General features: G+C 42.4%; 1 protein-coding gene across 3 annotated transcripts in view; it reads left to right on the plus strand.

The window, feature by feature from the left end:
- TBL1X (transducin beta like 1 X-linked) overlaps positions 1-6864 on the plus strand; it is a 190243-nt gene extending 183379 nt beyond the window's left edge. For all 3 annotated transcript variants that reach the window (XM_063392813.1, XM_063392814.1, XM_063392815.1), the window contains 3 exons: positions 461-626; positions 1392-1493; positions 2558-6864. In XM_063392813.1, coding sequence (XP_063248883.1) covers positions 461-626; positions 1392-1493; positions 2558-2584 — 295 coding nt within the window. In that variant the 3' untranslated portion in view covers positions 2585-6864. The remainder of the gene's footprint in view (positions 1-460; positions 627-1391; positions 1494-2557) is intronic.
- Positions 6865-16201: the final 9337 nt, after the last annotated feature.

Below are 16201 nucleotides of genomic sequence, written 5' to 3' on the forward strand. Positions count from 1 at the left end.
TAAATGGAATGTAGCAAAAAGCGTCACTGAAACAAAGTGAAGAGAACCGCAGTTCTTATAGAGAATTATAAAATGCTAATTTGTTAAACAGGGTGAATCCATTAGGAATAAGATCTCTCTGGACCCATTTATCCTATTAATGACAATATATGTTTGACCTTCCTGAATGACAGGAGGTAGAATGTCAAAAGCAGGGAGCTTGACCTTCTTAAGGCTACATAGAGCAGACCTAGATAGGCCCTAAGAGTCCTCATACAAGAATTCAGTTCTATGGCTGTAGTTCTTAAGATAAAAAATATACAGGCTGTGGTACATTTTAGCTTTTCTATTTGAAACATTATGTCTTGCTTAGCCAAAGGAAAAGAAACCTGTGGTATTCTCTTATAACATTGACAGTATCACAGTGCAAATTGATTAACACCCAGATTATTCCATTCTTGTGTTTGAATGCTTCCTGCAGTGCTTCGTTTGATTCCACGGTTCGGCTGTGGGACGTTGACCGAGGAGTGTGCATCCATACGTTAACAAAGCATCAAGAGCCTGTCTACAGTGTAGCTTTTAGTCCTGATGGAAAATACCTAGCCAGTGGGTCCTTTGACAAATGTGTCCATATATGGAATACTCAGGTACTGTTCTGCCTCATGTGAAGCACATCTGGTTTAGGTGACACATTAATAGCAAAAGCTTAAATGAAGAATGTGTGTACCTAGGTCATGCATGACCTGCCTGCCAGGGTGAACCTGATTGTATTGGCTGGCACAAATCCATGGCACTTGAGTCACTCAGGTGCAGTGAGGTGACTGCCCAGAACAGTTCTGCTCAGTCTGCTTTGTATGCTAAAACAAGTAGTGTGCATGAAAACAGGGCCCCTGTTTTGGGTCATCAGCTTTGTGAAGCAAAGGTGTAGATCAGAAATACAGGATACTTTTATTTAGTTACAAACTGAGTTCAGCTGTGAATCTGATGCTCCTGGCTTAGATTTTGTGAAGAAGAGATATAGATACAAAGATGTACAGGCAGGAGACTGGTGATGTTCTGGAGAAAAGTGGGACACCATAGTTCCACAGATGTAATTCTGGATACTGGTGCCTCACAATCTGAATTAGCAACAAACTTTAGAGAAGAACACATCAGCCTAACTCCCCAGGCCTTTCCTGTTATAGAGCTGACAAAAACAAATGTTTTTAGAGTCCTACTGTTTCTGGAGGAGCCTGTTGCTCTTCATTACAAAGACCAGTTTCCCAACTGTTTCCTAACCTGTTTCCATCACAATATGGAGGTGGCCATAGCTGGATGATCTGAATAGCTCCCCTTTTAACATAGTGCCACATGACAGAGAAAAGGAAGGGAAGTTTCTGTATCCAATATCAGCATGCTGTTTTGCTTTGTAGAGTGGAACTCTAGTACATAGCTACAGAGGCACTGGGGGCATCTTTGAAGTCTGCTGGAATGCTAGAGGAGACAAAGTGGGAGCAAGCGCATCAGACGGATCGGTAAGGATCATGGCAAAGGCTGGGTGGAGATTTCTGTTCTGGGGAGCATCAGCAAAAACCAGGATGCTGTATTTGCCTCCTGGGGACAGAGCCGAAGGCAGGGGCAGCTCAAGACACAAATAAGTAGCTCTGTGTATTGTATTAAAAATGGTCCTGCTTTGAAAGGTTTTGAATACTAGGAGGTGGTGTTCCTGTTGGGAATGAACAATGCTTGTGGAATAGGTGAATACTGCTGAAGACAAGAATGACTTTCAAACACATATTTGACAAGAACAACAGTAATGTTGTTTCTATCATTATCTGTCAGTTTTAATGAAGAGCAGATCACAGCAGTCAACTCTGTACCAAACAGTTATCCTGGGGCTTTCAGAGTTTGATTCCACAGAAGAATATTTCTATTCCCTTGAACAGGAATAACTAAAGCAAGAAATTTTCAGCAAGGTAGATTTTGTCATGTGGTAAAGAAGAAATATTGCCATGGAGATACTGATTATTCCTTACTCTTTTTTGCTTTTAATGTCACTTCTAAAAAATTTCAACTATAGTATGATCAGCTTGTGCAGGAGACACATGGCTGGCTGGCATAACTACTTTGGAGCAGTATTTTTCAACTGGTTTTTACAAAGGGAACACCTATGACATGATTCAGTTGTACCATCTCAGACAGTGCCATGCCTGGCTCCCAACGGCTGCTCCAAATGGGCACATATCCACTGTCATGCCTGCCAAGCCTGCATCTCTTTTGGATATATTTCAGGAATGGAAGTGGACATTTAGGCAGCTAATAGATCCCATAATCTTATGGCATGTACCACCAAAATGTGTGTTTGTAAACCATTGAAAGCCCAGCCCAAGATGTTAAATGGGTGGGTTTCACTTGGATTTCTGCCATGTCAGTTTGTTCCTTTACTTGTGTCCCTGTAAAGCAGTGCTTGAGAGAGGCTGATTTGGAGCTGGGGAGTGTAACATCCACCTGGCTGGTCTGCCCTGTACAGGGTGCATGAATCCTGAATTTCCACATCACCTTCACAAATGGTTCTTAACACGGAGTCTTCTCTCTGCAGGTTTGTGTTCTAGATCTGCGGAAGTAAAAGTGAAATGTTTTAGAAGAAATTTCAAATGGACCAGCAGTGAATGTGTGGGGAGAAGCACTCTTCAAAACTATTCTTAACAGCTCCAGAACTGTACAAACTTGAACAAAGTTAGAGTGTACCGTGAAACCGACTCTCCCTGGCCACAGGTGACTTGTATTTTGTCCGTAACCGTCATCAAGGAGTAAAAACGCAGTCACTTCAGAGGGGGAGGGAATGGTTTCCACCTGGAACATTCAGCCTTGGAAGCGTGAAGCCACCAGCTAGGCATTGCACTGTTTGGTTTGCATCTGAGAACTTGCTCTGATGGCTGGGGAAAAAAAAAAAAAGCTGTGCCAAAAAATTAATAAAAAGGAAAAAAAAAAAAAAGGAAAAAAAAAGAAAAATGCTGTGATAAACCAAAAGGGAAAAAAAATCCTCCTCCATGCGGTGTTGTATTTTTTCCTTCCAATTTGGACACTACAGTTGCTCTCCCAAAGGACGTTCAAAGACCAGTTTGTACTGATGAAATGCTCAACTTTGTAATCACAACACTTTCTATTTTCTAGACTACTTTTTTTGTTCAGTGGTTTTTCTATCAGCTGGAATATTACAGCCTGGAGGATCCCAGGCTTAGGATGAAACTTTGTTTTCCTTTTATTTCTCCCTACCACTCTCAACTTTTCCTTCCTTTTTTTTCTCCTCTTTCTTTTTGCCCCCCCCCCTTTTTTTTTCTCTTCCCTGTATGCCCATAGTAGATGCAGCCAGGTGGACATGACAATGAAAATTTTTGACAGACTGCTTCTCCTCTCTTCTATATCTTCCTTCTCCTTTCTTTCTCTCCATTTAAAAGAAAAAAAAATCCTCCATGCTTCAGATCTTAGCGTCTCAAGGGCACTTTCAGCAAATTGTGTAATAAGTGCTTTATATAAGAATGCAGTGCTGGGGAAGATTTTTACAGGAGAAAGATGACTTTTAACAGAAAGAACCCAGTGTATTTTTGGAAAAAAAATATTTTTTATGTTAAACAGTTTTAAAAGCCTAAAGTGGCCACAAAATGTAAACCAGTTGTGTAATTCAAGCAAAAAGAATGACAGAGTCCAGGGAACATGAAAGGCACAGTATCCTTTTTCTCTCTTCTCTCAGAAAGTGCTGTAAGAAAAAATGGTGTTTGAACCAAGGAATACCAGTCCTTTACTAAAGTCCTTTTCCAGCAGCCAGCCATTTACTCAGTCTCATTCCATTTTTTATGGCTGTTTGATGATGTAAACTTATTCAAAGAGATTCAGAAGCCTGAGACTATAAATGTAGCCATCATTTTCTCTAGTCAGTATTTTTGTTTGTTTTCAGTAACCAGGAGAAAATCCTTGTGTAGCTTCTTTCCTCTAGATAGTTCAGATCCAGACAGAATGTGGGTTTTGCTGCCTGTGGTCTTGCTGAGCAGTGCTGTCTTCCATTATTCATTTTTCCCACGTGGAAACCAGTGGGGTTTTACCACTCACTTAATGAGACCTGGAGGTGAACTGAAATATATTGACTGCATCTGTCACTGTTGAAGAATGGACTCTGGCCAAGCTCCTGTCCTTCCATGGGCCATACACACCAAGAAGAAGGCTCTGCCATTGCAGCAGGTGGTGCTGCTGTCACCATGTGTGTGCTCCATCCTGCAGGGAAAACTCTGGCTCTGCACTTGGAGCCTCACTCTCTGGCCAGACAGCTTTAGCCTGGAGGGTGTCCTCAGAGTGGTGCTCAGAAGACAATGAGCTCTTTAGGTGGTGACATCGTGTGAGCCACTGTGAAGTTGTGGGAGGTGAAATGATCAGAATGACGATGGAGAGTTCCAAAGCACCACCTATCCACTTTGGACAGGATTTCCTTACTGCAGCCGTGCCACCTGCACAGATGCCAGCTGAAGATTGCATTACTCTAATTGAGGAAATGACGAATGCAAAGAAGGACACATAGGCAGAGTTTACTGAAAGTGCAGTAAACTATGAGGAGCCTTGGGGGTGGTGTCAGGCACAACTTAGAGAGATCCTCAGAGCTGGCTGAGTCACACAGGTGTCCTCTCTACAGCCTAGGCTAGGATCTGAGGAGAGAGTAAACAGGCCACAAATCTCTTAACAGATATAGAACCTCCCTGCCCAAAGTCACTGTGACACAGCATCTTCCCTTGGTTTGACCACGGCTGCTGAAGGTGTGATTTGATCTGAGCAAACCCAGATCCCTCGGGCTCAGCTGGTGGTCTGAGACCTGCTGAGCTCCAGGCATCATCGTGGAGTCTGAACACCATCTTTCTCTAGAGTTTTCTTCTTTGTGTGCCTTCATCTTAGGAATCTTAGTCCTTCTAGTGGAACTAGTCACTGCCAGCTTCAGCTGCATTTCTTAAAGACATCTTAGCAAAGGAGAAAAGAATGGAAAGAAGTAACTGCTACAAGTGTTACTCCTCAGGTTAAAACTGTTATGTCGGATTTTGGTTACTAGTGATAGTTAGGCTTGTTTGTAATTTATCTCAAATGATTGGATGCCAGGCAGTATTGAGTATTATTTTTGATGTTAAATGCTTTTAATGTGTTGGTTTTAGTTTCTTGCACCAAGAGCACGGCTGTAGATCACCATGTGGCAGTTTTGCACTGTTTTCTAATGACCACGTGTACCTGCTAATTTAAAGTCACTACTTCTTTTAAAAAAGGACTTGCTCAAAGAGTCTTGACCACAAAGGCATACTGTGGTTTTATGAAGCACGGTTTGGACAATGATTTGATTGCAGTCATTGCATATAAACGGTTAAATTCCTGTGCTGCTTTTTGGTGGCATTTCTGAGAATAACAAGCAGAAGTTGCTGGCCTGTGGGAGGGCAGCACTGATGGAGCTCTGGCCTTGCCTCTGTCCCTTGAGTGACACCTGAATGGGCCAGACCTCAGGATTTGAAGAGATTAATTTGCTCAAGGCTGCATGACTGGCTGGCTCCACAGCCTGTGATTCATAGTTGTTCCCAGGATAGCTACTGTAGATAACAGGGCAGTGTCCGTGATGCCCGCTCCTTTTTTTCCATTTTTTAATTGTCAGAACACCGCTTTCCTTACCTACGTGGAGGTGAGAAGCAAGGAGAAACAAAATTTGAATGTCAATTGATTTGCAAAGCTCATGTGTGACAGAGGCTGCTGCTCCAGAAAGTTTTCTGTATGGACCATCAGAGTTAAAAGCAATGTATATAAGGAGCTAAGAAAATTCACTTTTCTTACCTTCCACAAAATCCTAACAACTGGAAACTCCTGGAAGATGCTGTAGTAGATAGTTTTCAGCTGAAATGAGAGCTGTTAAGAAGGCAGGAGATGTAGTTGCAAAGGTTAATCTTAACCCAAGGAGGTGGTGGGCAGCGGGGACAGAGAGGCGTTTCCAGGCTGCAGTTCAAGGTGGATGTGTCAGCCCGGAGCTGCAGCCCTGTGCTCCTGGGAGCTCTCCCTCCCCTCGGCAGCGCATTCCCAGAGCTCTCTGTGACTCCCCTGCAACAGAACCGCACCAAGCAACAGCCCGGGGCACTTCTTAAGGTTTCTTCCTAGAATTTTGTTTATAGTTCTTTGTAACAGAAGAGAAAATGGAAAAGCCTAAGTGACCAAACAGGATTGTGAAACCATCCAGAGACTTGCTGGATTTTTATTATTGCTGGCTGTCTGGAACTGGCCTGGAAGTGAAAATAACCCAGTTTCTGAAAAACCACTATACTCTGTGGGTTAGAAGGATACTGAATCTTTTATGTAGAAAACACTGGGTCCCTTATGGGGCAATAAAGGGCCCGACTTACAGGGTTATACACACATTAACCCCATGCTACATCTTAGAAATTTCCTTTTAATTTGTTTAAAAAAAAAAAAGAAAAAAAATAGCTAATTTTAGAGCCAAGTGAAGTGCACTTTGTCAAATGTAAGGGTCTGCTTTGTTTTTGGGTTTCTTTTTCTTTTTCCCTTTTTAATTTTTCCTCCTTTTTTTTTCCTCTTACTGCCTTTTTAAAAGATGTGGTTCTTTGTCAATTGCAGAAATGTTCTTTCAGCCACTCACTGAAATTCTGAATTCTGGCTTCTGCAGTTTTTATTGTCTGTGTCAGACTTGCAGCCAGACTTGGTTCTCATTTAAGCATTTCCCAGGTTCTGTTGAAACAACATCAACCCTTATTTTGTTTCTCCCCCACCCACACTTTCTTCAAATTCACCTTGTGTATTGTAGCTCATTTGTTTTAAGGAGAGAATCAACAGATCATATTCAGTGTCTTGAATAAATTGCTATATTTTGATATTAGAGAATTCTGTGCGTGTTGTTCCTTATTCTTTTCTGGCTGTTTTGCATCCTGCGCATAAGAGCTGGGGTTGAGTGACTAAAATTGTGATTTTAGCTGTGATGTGGTGTCACTGGCCTGTGGGTGTTAAAAGATCTTGGCCATGGTTTGGTAGGATTTTGTAACATACAGGGCATGGATGCTTTTGCCTCTAAATTTCTTTACTTTGTGACAGATTACCACAACACCACACAGCTCACCATTAGCAAGTACAGCCATAATAAAGAAAGCAAAGAAGTGTATATATATATATGTATATACATATAGCTGCTACAGAGTAGTGTCTGCAGCACTGGTGTAGCAACAATCAGTGATAGAGCAGCAATAAATTTATAGCAACAATCAAATATAGCAGCATTCAATAGTAGTAGCAGTTAAGTGTATATATATAAATTACAGTAAATTACAGTAACAACTGAGTTGTTACTCCTGAGGCAAAGTTGGCAGTAATACAGCAGCAGATAAACTTAGGACAGGTTAATAACATGTATGGATGAGACACCAAGCTGTAGTTCTCAGGGGGCCTAGCCATCCCAGAGGGAACATGGAACAACAGGCTTCAGATGCAATCCATGTCATAGAGTTTGGAGTCAGCAAGGCTTCCCCAACAATGGTCCACAGTCTTGCAAACCTGTGTAGGAAAGGGGCAAGGATGTGCAGGAGGGGAGAGAGAGAGAGAGAGAGAGAGAGAAGCTGATTTGAACAGAAAATCATTTCTCTGTCATAGAGGCCTAAGAGGGTACAGGACACCACCACTTCAAGCAGCCAATGGATGCAGTTAATTTCTGGTTTTCAGCTGGGACACCCAACAGGTTATGATTTCAGTTCTATTTTGGGACTTGTACTGGTCTTGCAGTTGAAACAGCCCATGGAACTTATCAATACATTCTTTCTCAGGATGTTATACCCTTTTTCCAGACTATTTTTCAGCTTTTCAAATGATGTTACTATTACAGTTCCTTGGGCTTGCACTTTCTGAGGGTATCTCAGGATGTCTCTGGTACCCAGCTGCATTTCAGAGATGCTGGCTGTGCTTCTCAAGAAAGCTTCTGGTCCCCAGGCTCACAGCTCCCAGGCTGGCTGGCAATTTCCCTCCCAGAATTTTGGCAGATTTCTCCTGCTGAGCACTTTTTCCCTTTGAATCAGGTCACCTTTATGGCTGCTCACATCACATATTTACTGTTTGATTTATTTCCTCCCATGCTGTATTTCTTGGAAATTTATACAGCTGGTAAGGAAACAATTTGAGTAAGATTGGGTTGAAGTACTTTTTAAAGTTTCCTTCAAAAAAGTTTCCTGAAAAGGAAGTTTCTCCATAGAAAATAAATGGGATCTAGTTTTGATCAAGGTAAATTGTTAATTTTTCTTTAATCCAGACAGGCTAAAAATTCAACCTTGTTTAAGCAGTTGGAAGTTTTTGAAGAACATTCCACTCGTGAAGTTGTCATCGTCATCCCCTCTGTCAGGAGCTCCCATGGCTCCTTTCTCTGCTTAGGGCTCAAGGCACTGACCTGAAAGGGTGCAAGGGGAGGGGATTGCTTAGCATTAACAGGCTGAATGTTGTGTAGATTTTGGTTGGGTTTTATTCACAAAATGGTTTCCGTGGTACTTGGGGGATTCAACCTGAAATGGGGTTCTTGCTTTGTGACCATGTAAGAGGCTGAACCATTGACCTGAGCTAAGGCTGATTGTCCAAAGTCTTCAAAGGGAATTAGTGCTCAGAACAAACACAATCCTGTGTGTCACATCATCTAGTTCTGAGGTGCTGAAGAACCCAGAGCACTAAGTTAGAATTAATATATAACATTTGGAAAGACAGAGGGGCTAGAAAAGCTGGTGTGCTGATGAAGAGCACCTCAGCACATCATATATTCAAAGAGAAAGAATGCAATGCACTTTCATGACACTTGTGTCAGTTCATGTTCTGACATTTGCACAGCACTAATGTCTTCGTAACAACTTCTCAAAATAAGAAATATGAGAGCTAAGGAGACAGCTACAGTGGGGCTGGAGCTTCAGGGGTCATGCTGTATAAAAGTTCTCACTTTACCTGCTTCTTAAACAAATGCCATGTGATGGTCCTGTTTTTAGTCATGTTATTTTCAGGCATGTTTTCAGTCAGTGTATGACTGGCAAACTAAAATTGTGGTTTCGTTTTCCGGCATTTATCCTATATATATTTACCTAGCCTGAAAATTATGTGACAACACTGGAAGCATTGAGCAGTCCTAAACACTTGCTTCTCACTCCTGTCAGTGTGCAGTACAATTAAGGGTACTTTTAGAGCTATTCTGGGAAGATAAAATATTGCAGCATCTCACTCAACTCCTTTCCCTGCCATCATTCTGTGTATCATTTCCGGCCAAGGGTGAGATCAGCACTGACCATTAAGAGCACATGCAATTTTATATTGAAGCTCTGTGGTACAAAAAGTAATTTTTAAAGCTTTGAAGTCTTTTAAGTGAAGAAATTACTCACTTGGCAAGGAATTTATCATCACTGCTGACTCTTTTCCCAATAGGAAGGAAGGTCTTTGTTTCCTTAGAGATAGGGTTTTTTTTTCCATTTCCTTTTGAATATATTCACAAAACCCAAAGAATACAAAACCTAATAGCTGCAGGAAAGCAGCTATATCCTCTTTTATGGCTGCAAGGTCTAACATCTTTCACCTTCAAAGAAGAAGCCTTGACTTCACCATGTAATTCATTAGTCATTATTTCAGTACAAGAGATCAAAAAAAGATTCTGCTCATCACTTTCCCATCCTTCCCATTAAAGACTGGGACGAAGTAGAAATCCTAATCCTTCACTGGAGTAATTCATCACAGTCAAATGCACAACAGACAAAAATGGATTTGGTTGCAAAGCACTGCCATTCTGCAGTTCCAAAACTGAGAATTACCTCTCCAGGCTTCTGAAAATCCGTGGTGTCATCCCTCCACGTTGTGTTACAGCTCCTGAAAAACTCTGAATATTTTCTTGCAGGGAAAGACAGAAATGTCAGACCCTTAGGAGGGCATTTGAGATGTCCTGCAGTCCATGGTGTCCTGCCAGCTGGACTGAAAAAGTTGTCGAGTGCCTGCAGAAAGTACTGTCAGTACTCTGGGGGCACTGTGGGCAGATGACTGAGGGTAAAAAGGTAACAGTGCAGAAGTTACAGGGAAAATACAGCTGCTACTCCCTGGATGGAGCATGGTGAGCATATCTGACCTCCCACACACAACACAAACTAATTGGGACTAAGTGGAGGATGAAGCAGAGACCACAGCCAGGATTTGTCCAGACCTTTGCAGAGGAGGGAACTCAGTGGTACTTCCTAGCTGAAAAACTGCACAGCACCTGAAAAACAAGGGAGATAAATGAAGCCCTTGAATTAGCAACTGTGGCAAATCCCTCTCCTTGGATTGACACGTCCCCATCCCAAGGTTGTCTCAGGTACTGTGCTGACATACCCACCCCCAAGGTACCACTGCCCCTCAGTGAGTAAGATGTGTGGCTGAGTCACTCAATCTCCACCTAAATATAAAGAAATAATAGTATAAAAGTAAGTTAAGAATGGGAAGAAGTTGGGGAAGTCTGGGGTAGCTTCTGGGGTCAGCTGATGGGGTGAACCTGTCTTCTCCCCCACAGGGGATGCCTGTTGGGAAGATTTGTATTCCATGTGCATGGAATGATATTCTCCAGTTAGGTTTTGTTAGGATTGGAGCTTGTCACTGTGTTGTTTTGAATTTTATGTTGCTTTGAATATGTTTTTTCAGTCAGACACTATCCCCAGCCATCCTTGAACCCTGACCTGTCACAGCTTCATTAATAAAGAATGTTATTCTGTTACCTGTTGATCTGAGTCCTTCAAGGGCGTTGACAGAGTAATCAAACATTAAAGGTTTGAGAAAATCTCCCTTTTCACATGACAGGCAACCTTGACTGCCAAGAGAGAGATCTGCGTGATGTTTCCTTCCTTGAAGCCCTGGACAGTGGCTGCTTGTCAGCTTCTTTCCCAGAGGCTGGTTTGGGGAGAATCATGAGAAATTTGTCATCCTCTGTGGAGGAAGGTGAGTGGGTGAATGATTAGACACGGTCATTTCATTGCACACAAAGGCAGAGAGCCTGTGCTTCAGCCCGTTCACAGACATCCTTTTTTGTTTTAATATCCCCATTAAAGGCCTAGGTCTCATGACTTGATCAAAGAATACACATCAAAGCGATTTTTAAAAATGTAACCTTTCTTATCCACCAACACGTAGAGTGGCATCCTGACTAGGTCTGCTTCAGTACAGAGACATGGATGAAGACTAGTAAGAACTATAAAAATCTTTTCACATACAAGCAACATAAGTTTCCTATATCTGCTATACAGAGTGGTAAAAAATGTGTTGGTACAAAATAATTTTTAAAAAGTGCTCTGGACTCTGTACCATAAATTGAGGTGTATTTCTCCAGATGCAAATTTGGAAACCGAAGGTGTTGGTATGGGAGAAACCAGCACTTCTCATCACTGTACAGGTTCCACGAGCCCCCTGGAGACTGCACTGACTGCATACAGCACTGAAAACCCCTTACCAATTAAAACAACATTCCTGTCTGTACAAAACAGCACATTTCTGCCTGGTTTTTGGTTTCTGCAGTGACAGAAATAAAAGCAGGTGGGGAGGGAGGGGCTACTTGGTGCACAGCTCTAAGATGAGAACTTGTCCCACAGCTTTTATCATCCAAACTTACAAAACTTGTACTTTAAAGACAACCACCAACACCCTGATCTATTTCTTGAGCCAAGTCTGTTCCAGTAGGAATCCAACAGCAGCACTTCTAGCAGAAAAGAAGAAATTTAATTTTATTACATAGTGCCACTTGAACCACTCCTTCCCATGTCTGAACCACAAAAGGGTTGGTGCTCATTCCTCCTTTGGTGCAATGATAAGCTGATCAGCTCCCAGAATGAAATGAATTTGAGAGAATGAAAAACCATCTTGCTTCCTCCTGTACTATTTTGGCTTAATTCATTAATACTTTCTTTCTCCATGCTGTGCTTTGCATGCTTTGGGCTGAGGAAGATACTATTGCCCAGCAAGTGGTGTGTATCTAGATTTTTTTCTGAAATTGAAGGTGTCATATGTAGACTTGCCTGTCTCAAATAAATATACAATAGCCTCTTGGAGGTCCAGGTAGTAAACCATTGCTTTAGTTGGTTGAAACAAAACAAAACCAACCAAACACCCCAACTGTCATTGGAAAATAGCCCTGAAAAAAAAATTAGAGAAGGCAAAGCACTGGCAATTTTATGAGAAAATCTTGCAAGAATTTTTGATGGTGTTTTTGAAGGATGTTTGTGAGCAGTGGAATGAATGTTAAAAAATTATTTTTATGAAAATTTAAGTTTTCTTAAACAAAATATTTGTTCATCACTTCAGGTAGTATCTTCTGGGGTGCTTGTTGTTTTTTAATAAAATGCAATAACATTTTGTAGAAGAAAAACAAGGAATTTCTAAAACAAAACCAAATAATTTATAGTTTATCCATCTGCAGAAACTTTCTTTCTATGAATCTAAAACCTAGGGAGTACTTATGTGTGTGTTGTGATGTGTGTGCGTGCTGACATCTGAGTTTCTGTGCAGTTGTACCTGGATATTTATCAGTTCCTTTCACAAGTGTCTGCAGAAGCAAGACAAGAGGCCATCCCTCAATTTCATAGGTATGATTAGAATCTCATCTGGAATAAAGTGAATCCATTAAGTAACTATCTACAGTATGATATCTTCATAAAATAAATGAAGACAGCACATACCATTTTTATCTCCCAGTAATGTACTAATAAAACTAATATTTGAGGACGTTGCCATGCAAAAAACCAAACAAACAAAGAAGAAAGAAGAAAACACTTTTTTTTTTTTTTTTTTTTTAGGTTTTACAGACCCAAGGCTAACGCAGCTCTGCTGGCAGGAGCTGATGCCAGGGGCAGGCATCCCCCAGAGCATCTTAGCATCTTTCACAGCCCCTGGGAGCCCCGAGCACAGGGCTGCAGCTCCCTGGGCTTCCCCTGTAAAAATACTGCCAAACTGGAGGGAGGGGTATCCTGTCTTACCACCAAGGCCAGTATTGCCTGCATTTCTCCTTCTTTCGGCCCAGTGAAGAATGAATTCTGTGAGCAGTGAGGGGCAGCAGCTCAGGCTCGAGCAGTCACTGCATTCCCTGTGGGATGATGAAGAGCTGGCAGAGAGGAGCAATTCTCCGTGTGCAGCCTTGTGGCTGTCTCTGTCTTCAGCTCACCCGTTCATGCCTTTCACAGGTTTCCAGTTACCCAACATTGGCCTCATTTCCAGGGAAGTCATGGAACTCACTAGCGACAGAGCCCAGCAAACAAGGGTAAAAGGCCTCTATTACACTTGAAAATACTTATTAAAAAGTCTCTTGTCCTTGGCAAAATACATTTTTCAAGACATTTTTTCATTTTAAATTCAGATATTAAATTGAAGGAATCTGGGTGTACCAGCTTTCAGACTATAAACTCCCTGAGAGCTAAGGAGAAAGCTGCCTTATCTAGCCTCCCCTGTATTGTTCTGGGTGTAATTGCATTCCTAGGGGATGGCTGACTGCCTGACATGAGGCATTAGCAGAGCTGGGTTGTACCCAGAGCACTTAGTGTGGCTGGGGGAATGCGTCTGATCCTTGGCAAGTCAAGGCTGGTGCCTTGAGGAAAGGGCTGGTGGGAAGAATGCTGTGCTCCCTGTCACATGCTGCCACATGACCAGAGGCAGGGTGGAAGGACCTTTCATTGCCACATAAAATGTGGTGCTCAGTTGAGTGCTTTTGCCTAAGGAGGGACTTGTGTTCTTGCAATTTTTTTTCTCTTTTCCTCCAGGAAATTCACTCAAGATCTGCCCTAGCAGCAAACCAGGAGCAGATGCTCTCATGTGGCTAGAGCTGCAATGATGGCTGCCAGTGTTTTCAGGTTGTCCTGAGTCTGGGTGTCCTCTGAGGGGGCAGATGCTGCAAGGACACCCCACCCAACACAGCTGGTTCCTCACTGCACAAACCCAGCCCCACTGCGTAGTTTTACATCCCTGTCTTTAAAACGTGCCCTTTTCAGTAAGCACAGTAACACCCACCGTGGCTTTGGGTCACATTCTCATGATTTTCCAGGAGGCTCACAGATGCACAAGTGGGTGGGTACCTCTGTGGAGCCACGTGGAGGGCAAGGATCCAAGGCCTCAGTTTACCTTCTGAGTTTACCCTAAGGATCCAAGGCCTCAGTTTACCCTCTGAGTTTACCCTCAGCTTTGGAAAAGCTGGTGAAAAACTAGAACAGGACAAGGCTTCATCAACAAAGGTTGTCTTTATTAACAGACTCATCATTCTCCCACTCTGCAGAGGGAGGAACACATCCCAATACCTCACAGCTCTTCTGCACCCCTTAAGACCCAATTTCCTACCCACAGAGTTGAGGGCAGAATCTGCCTGAATTTCATCCCAATGTGACACCAGGGCACAAAGAGACCCACGGTGCCTTTGGTACTGCCACGTGTCACAGGACAGAGCACAGGACAGCAGTGAGCCAGCACCTCACCAGCCTTCTCATCTCCTGGCACTGGCTTTGCAAGGACACAAATATCCTCTGTGGAGAAGTCTGAAAGCCTCAAAAGCTTGTTGCTGCCCCTAATGTGATGAAAGCCAGCAGCTAAGGGATGCTGGAGCAGCAGAAAGACTTCCCATTACTTTCATCACTGAATGGTTTCCCTATAGCTGCATGCTCGAATTTTCTCAGCCTTTTGAAAACTTCACCAGCAAAACCCTGTGTGACTTTGGTGCCCTGAATGATTGAGAATTTGCTTAGAAAGGTGCAGTAAGAGAACTGACTTTCCATACAGCTCACAGCATATCCTACAGAATACTAACCAGGAGAACAGATTCGTGCCTGCATTCCTGGACTTGGCTCTGTTCCCTACTTTCCTTTCAGTAGGATTGCATCTTCTTCAGCTGCTAGTTTCAATATCCACATATGTTCAGGTCTGTTCCTTAAAAAATTAACAACCAGACATATCTGACCTGTCATATGTCAATTACCATGGTTTAGTGATCTTCCTCTGGGGTTGCTGTAAACTTGAGATTCCATAAAAATTTTAAAATTTTTTTGAGATCAGATAACTTATTATCATGGATAGACAGAGGCAACCTTAAGTATTTAAGTCAAGTGTGGATATCCAGGGGATAGGGGGTAACACTTAACATTTCACTTTCTAGCTTCATGTATTTGATCTCCCAGAAGAAAGGCTTAATGAGAGATGTAAGTAGGACTTTGTTATTCAGACATGTGGAGCACTTCATAAATGCAGAGCTGTGGTATGCAAGAAATCTGCCTATTCACATTGTTTATTATTTTATTAGTGCTCATATTTCAGCTTTACAATTAGCCTGAACATCTGGCCAAGTAAAATAGTAATTAAATATATGAGGCTGGCAGGTCAAATACAGTTCCATATGTCCTCGTCCACCAACAGAAAACAACCAGGAGTGTTTAAGAAAGTTTTGCAGGATGTGAGAAGGCACTTCCCCCAGAAGTTTTCGTTTTATCTTTGAGTGCTTAAAAATAAGTTCTGGTGAATACAGAGAGAACTTACTGTGTGGTTGGATTTGATAAGCTGGCTGGGAGGCCAGGAAAGGGTTTAATACAGGCAATACTTCCCTGTATGTAAAGATATCCTCTTTCTGTGATTCCACTGCACTAATTATATTTCAGTGCATGGACTCAACTACCTTTTTATTTTAATTAACATTTTTTCCCTGTGATAAATTCAGGAAGGCTTTGTTGTGCTCTAATACAAGAAGCTGTAGTTGACAACTTCTGTGCTCATGAAACAACACTTTAGGTACATATATTTTATTAGACAGTATCTGATCCAGTTTCACTTCTGTGTACTTCTCCTCAGAGTCACACTTTGCTGCTCTGGAGGAGCAGCTGCCCTCGTGCTCCAGGAGGGAGGAGCTGTGTGACTGTGGAAGTGAGTCCCTCCCACAGTGGGAGATGAAGGCCACAGACTCTGACTGCACCGATGGACTTCAGTATTGACAAGAGCTCTCCCCTGTTAACCCAAGCCATGTTTGAAACACATCTTAGAAAACAAACATGCAGGCCAGAGGCAAGCACTTCCCACATTCACCAGGGCAACCCTCACGACAACTAAGCAGATACAAATCCTCATCAGAGTGGAAGCTAGGATGTTTTTCTGTGTGCTGATAAGCACCAGGGTCTCTCAGCAGTGGGTGGCACACTTAAGAAGGCAGTGGTGGTGTTGGTGTCAGAGCTGTGCTGCC

This window comes from Prinia subflava, chromosome 3, assembly GCF_021018805.1.
Source record: "Prinia subflava isolate CZ2003 ecotype Zambia chromosome 3, Cam_Psub_1.2, whole genome shotgun sequence".
In the NCBI taxonomy this organism is placed as follows: Eukaryota; Metazoa; Chordata; class Aves; order Passeriformes; family Cisticolidae; genus Prinia; species Prinia subflava.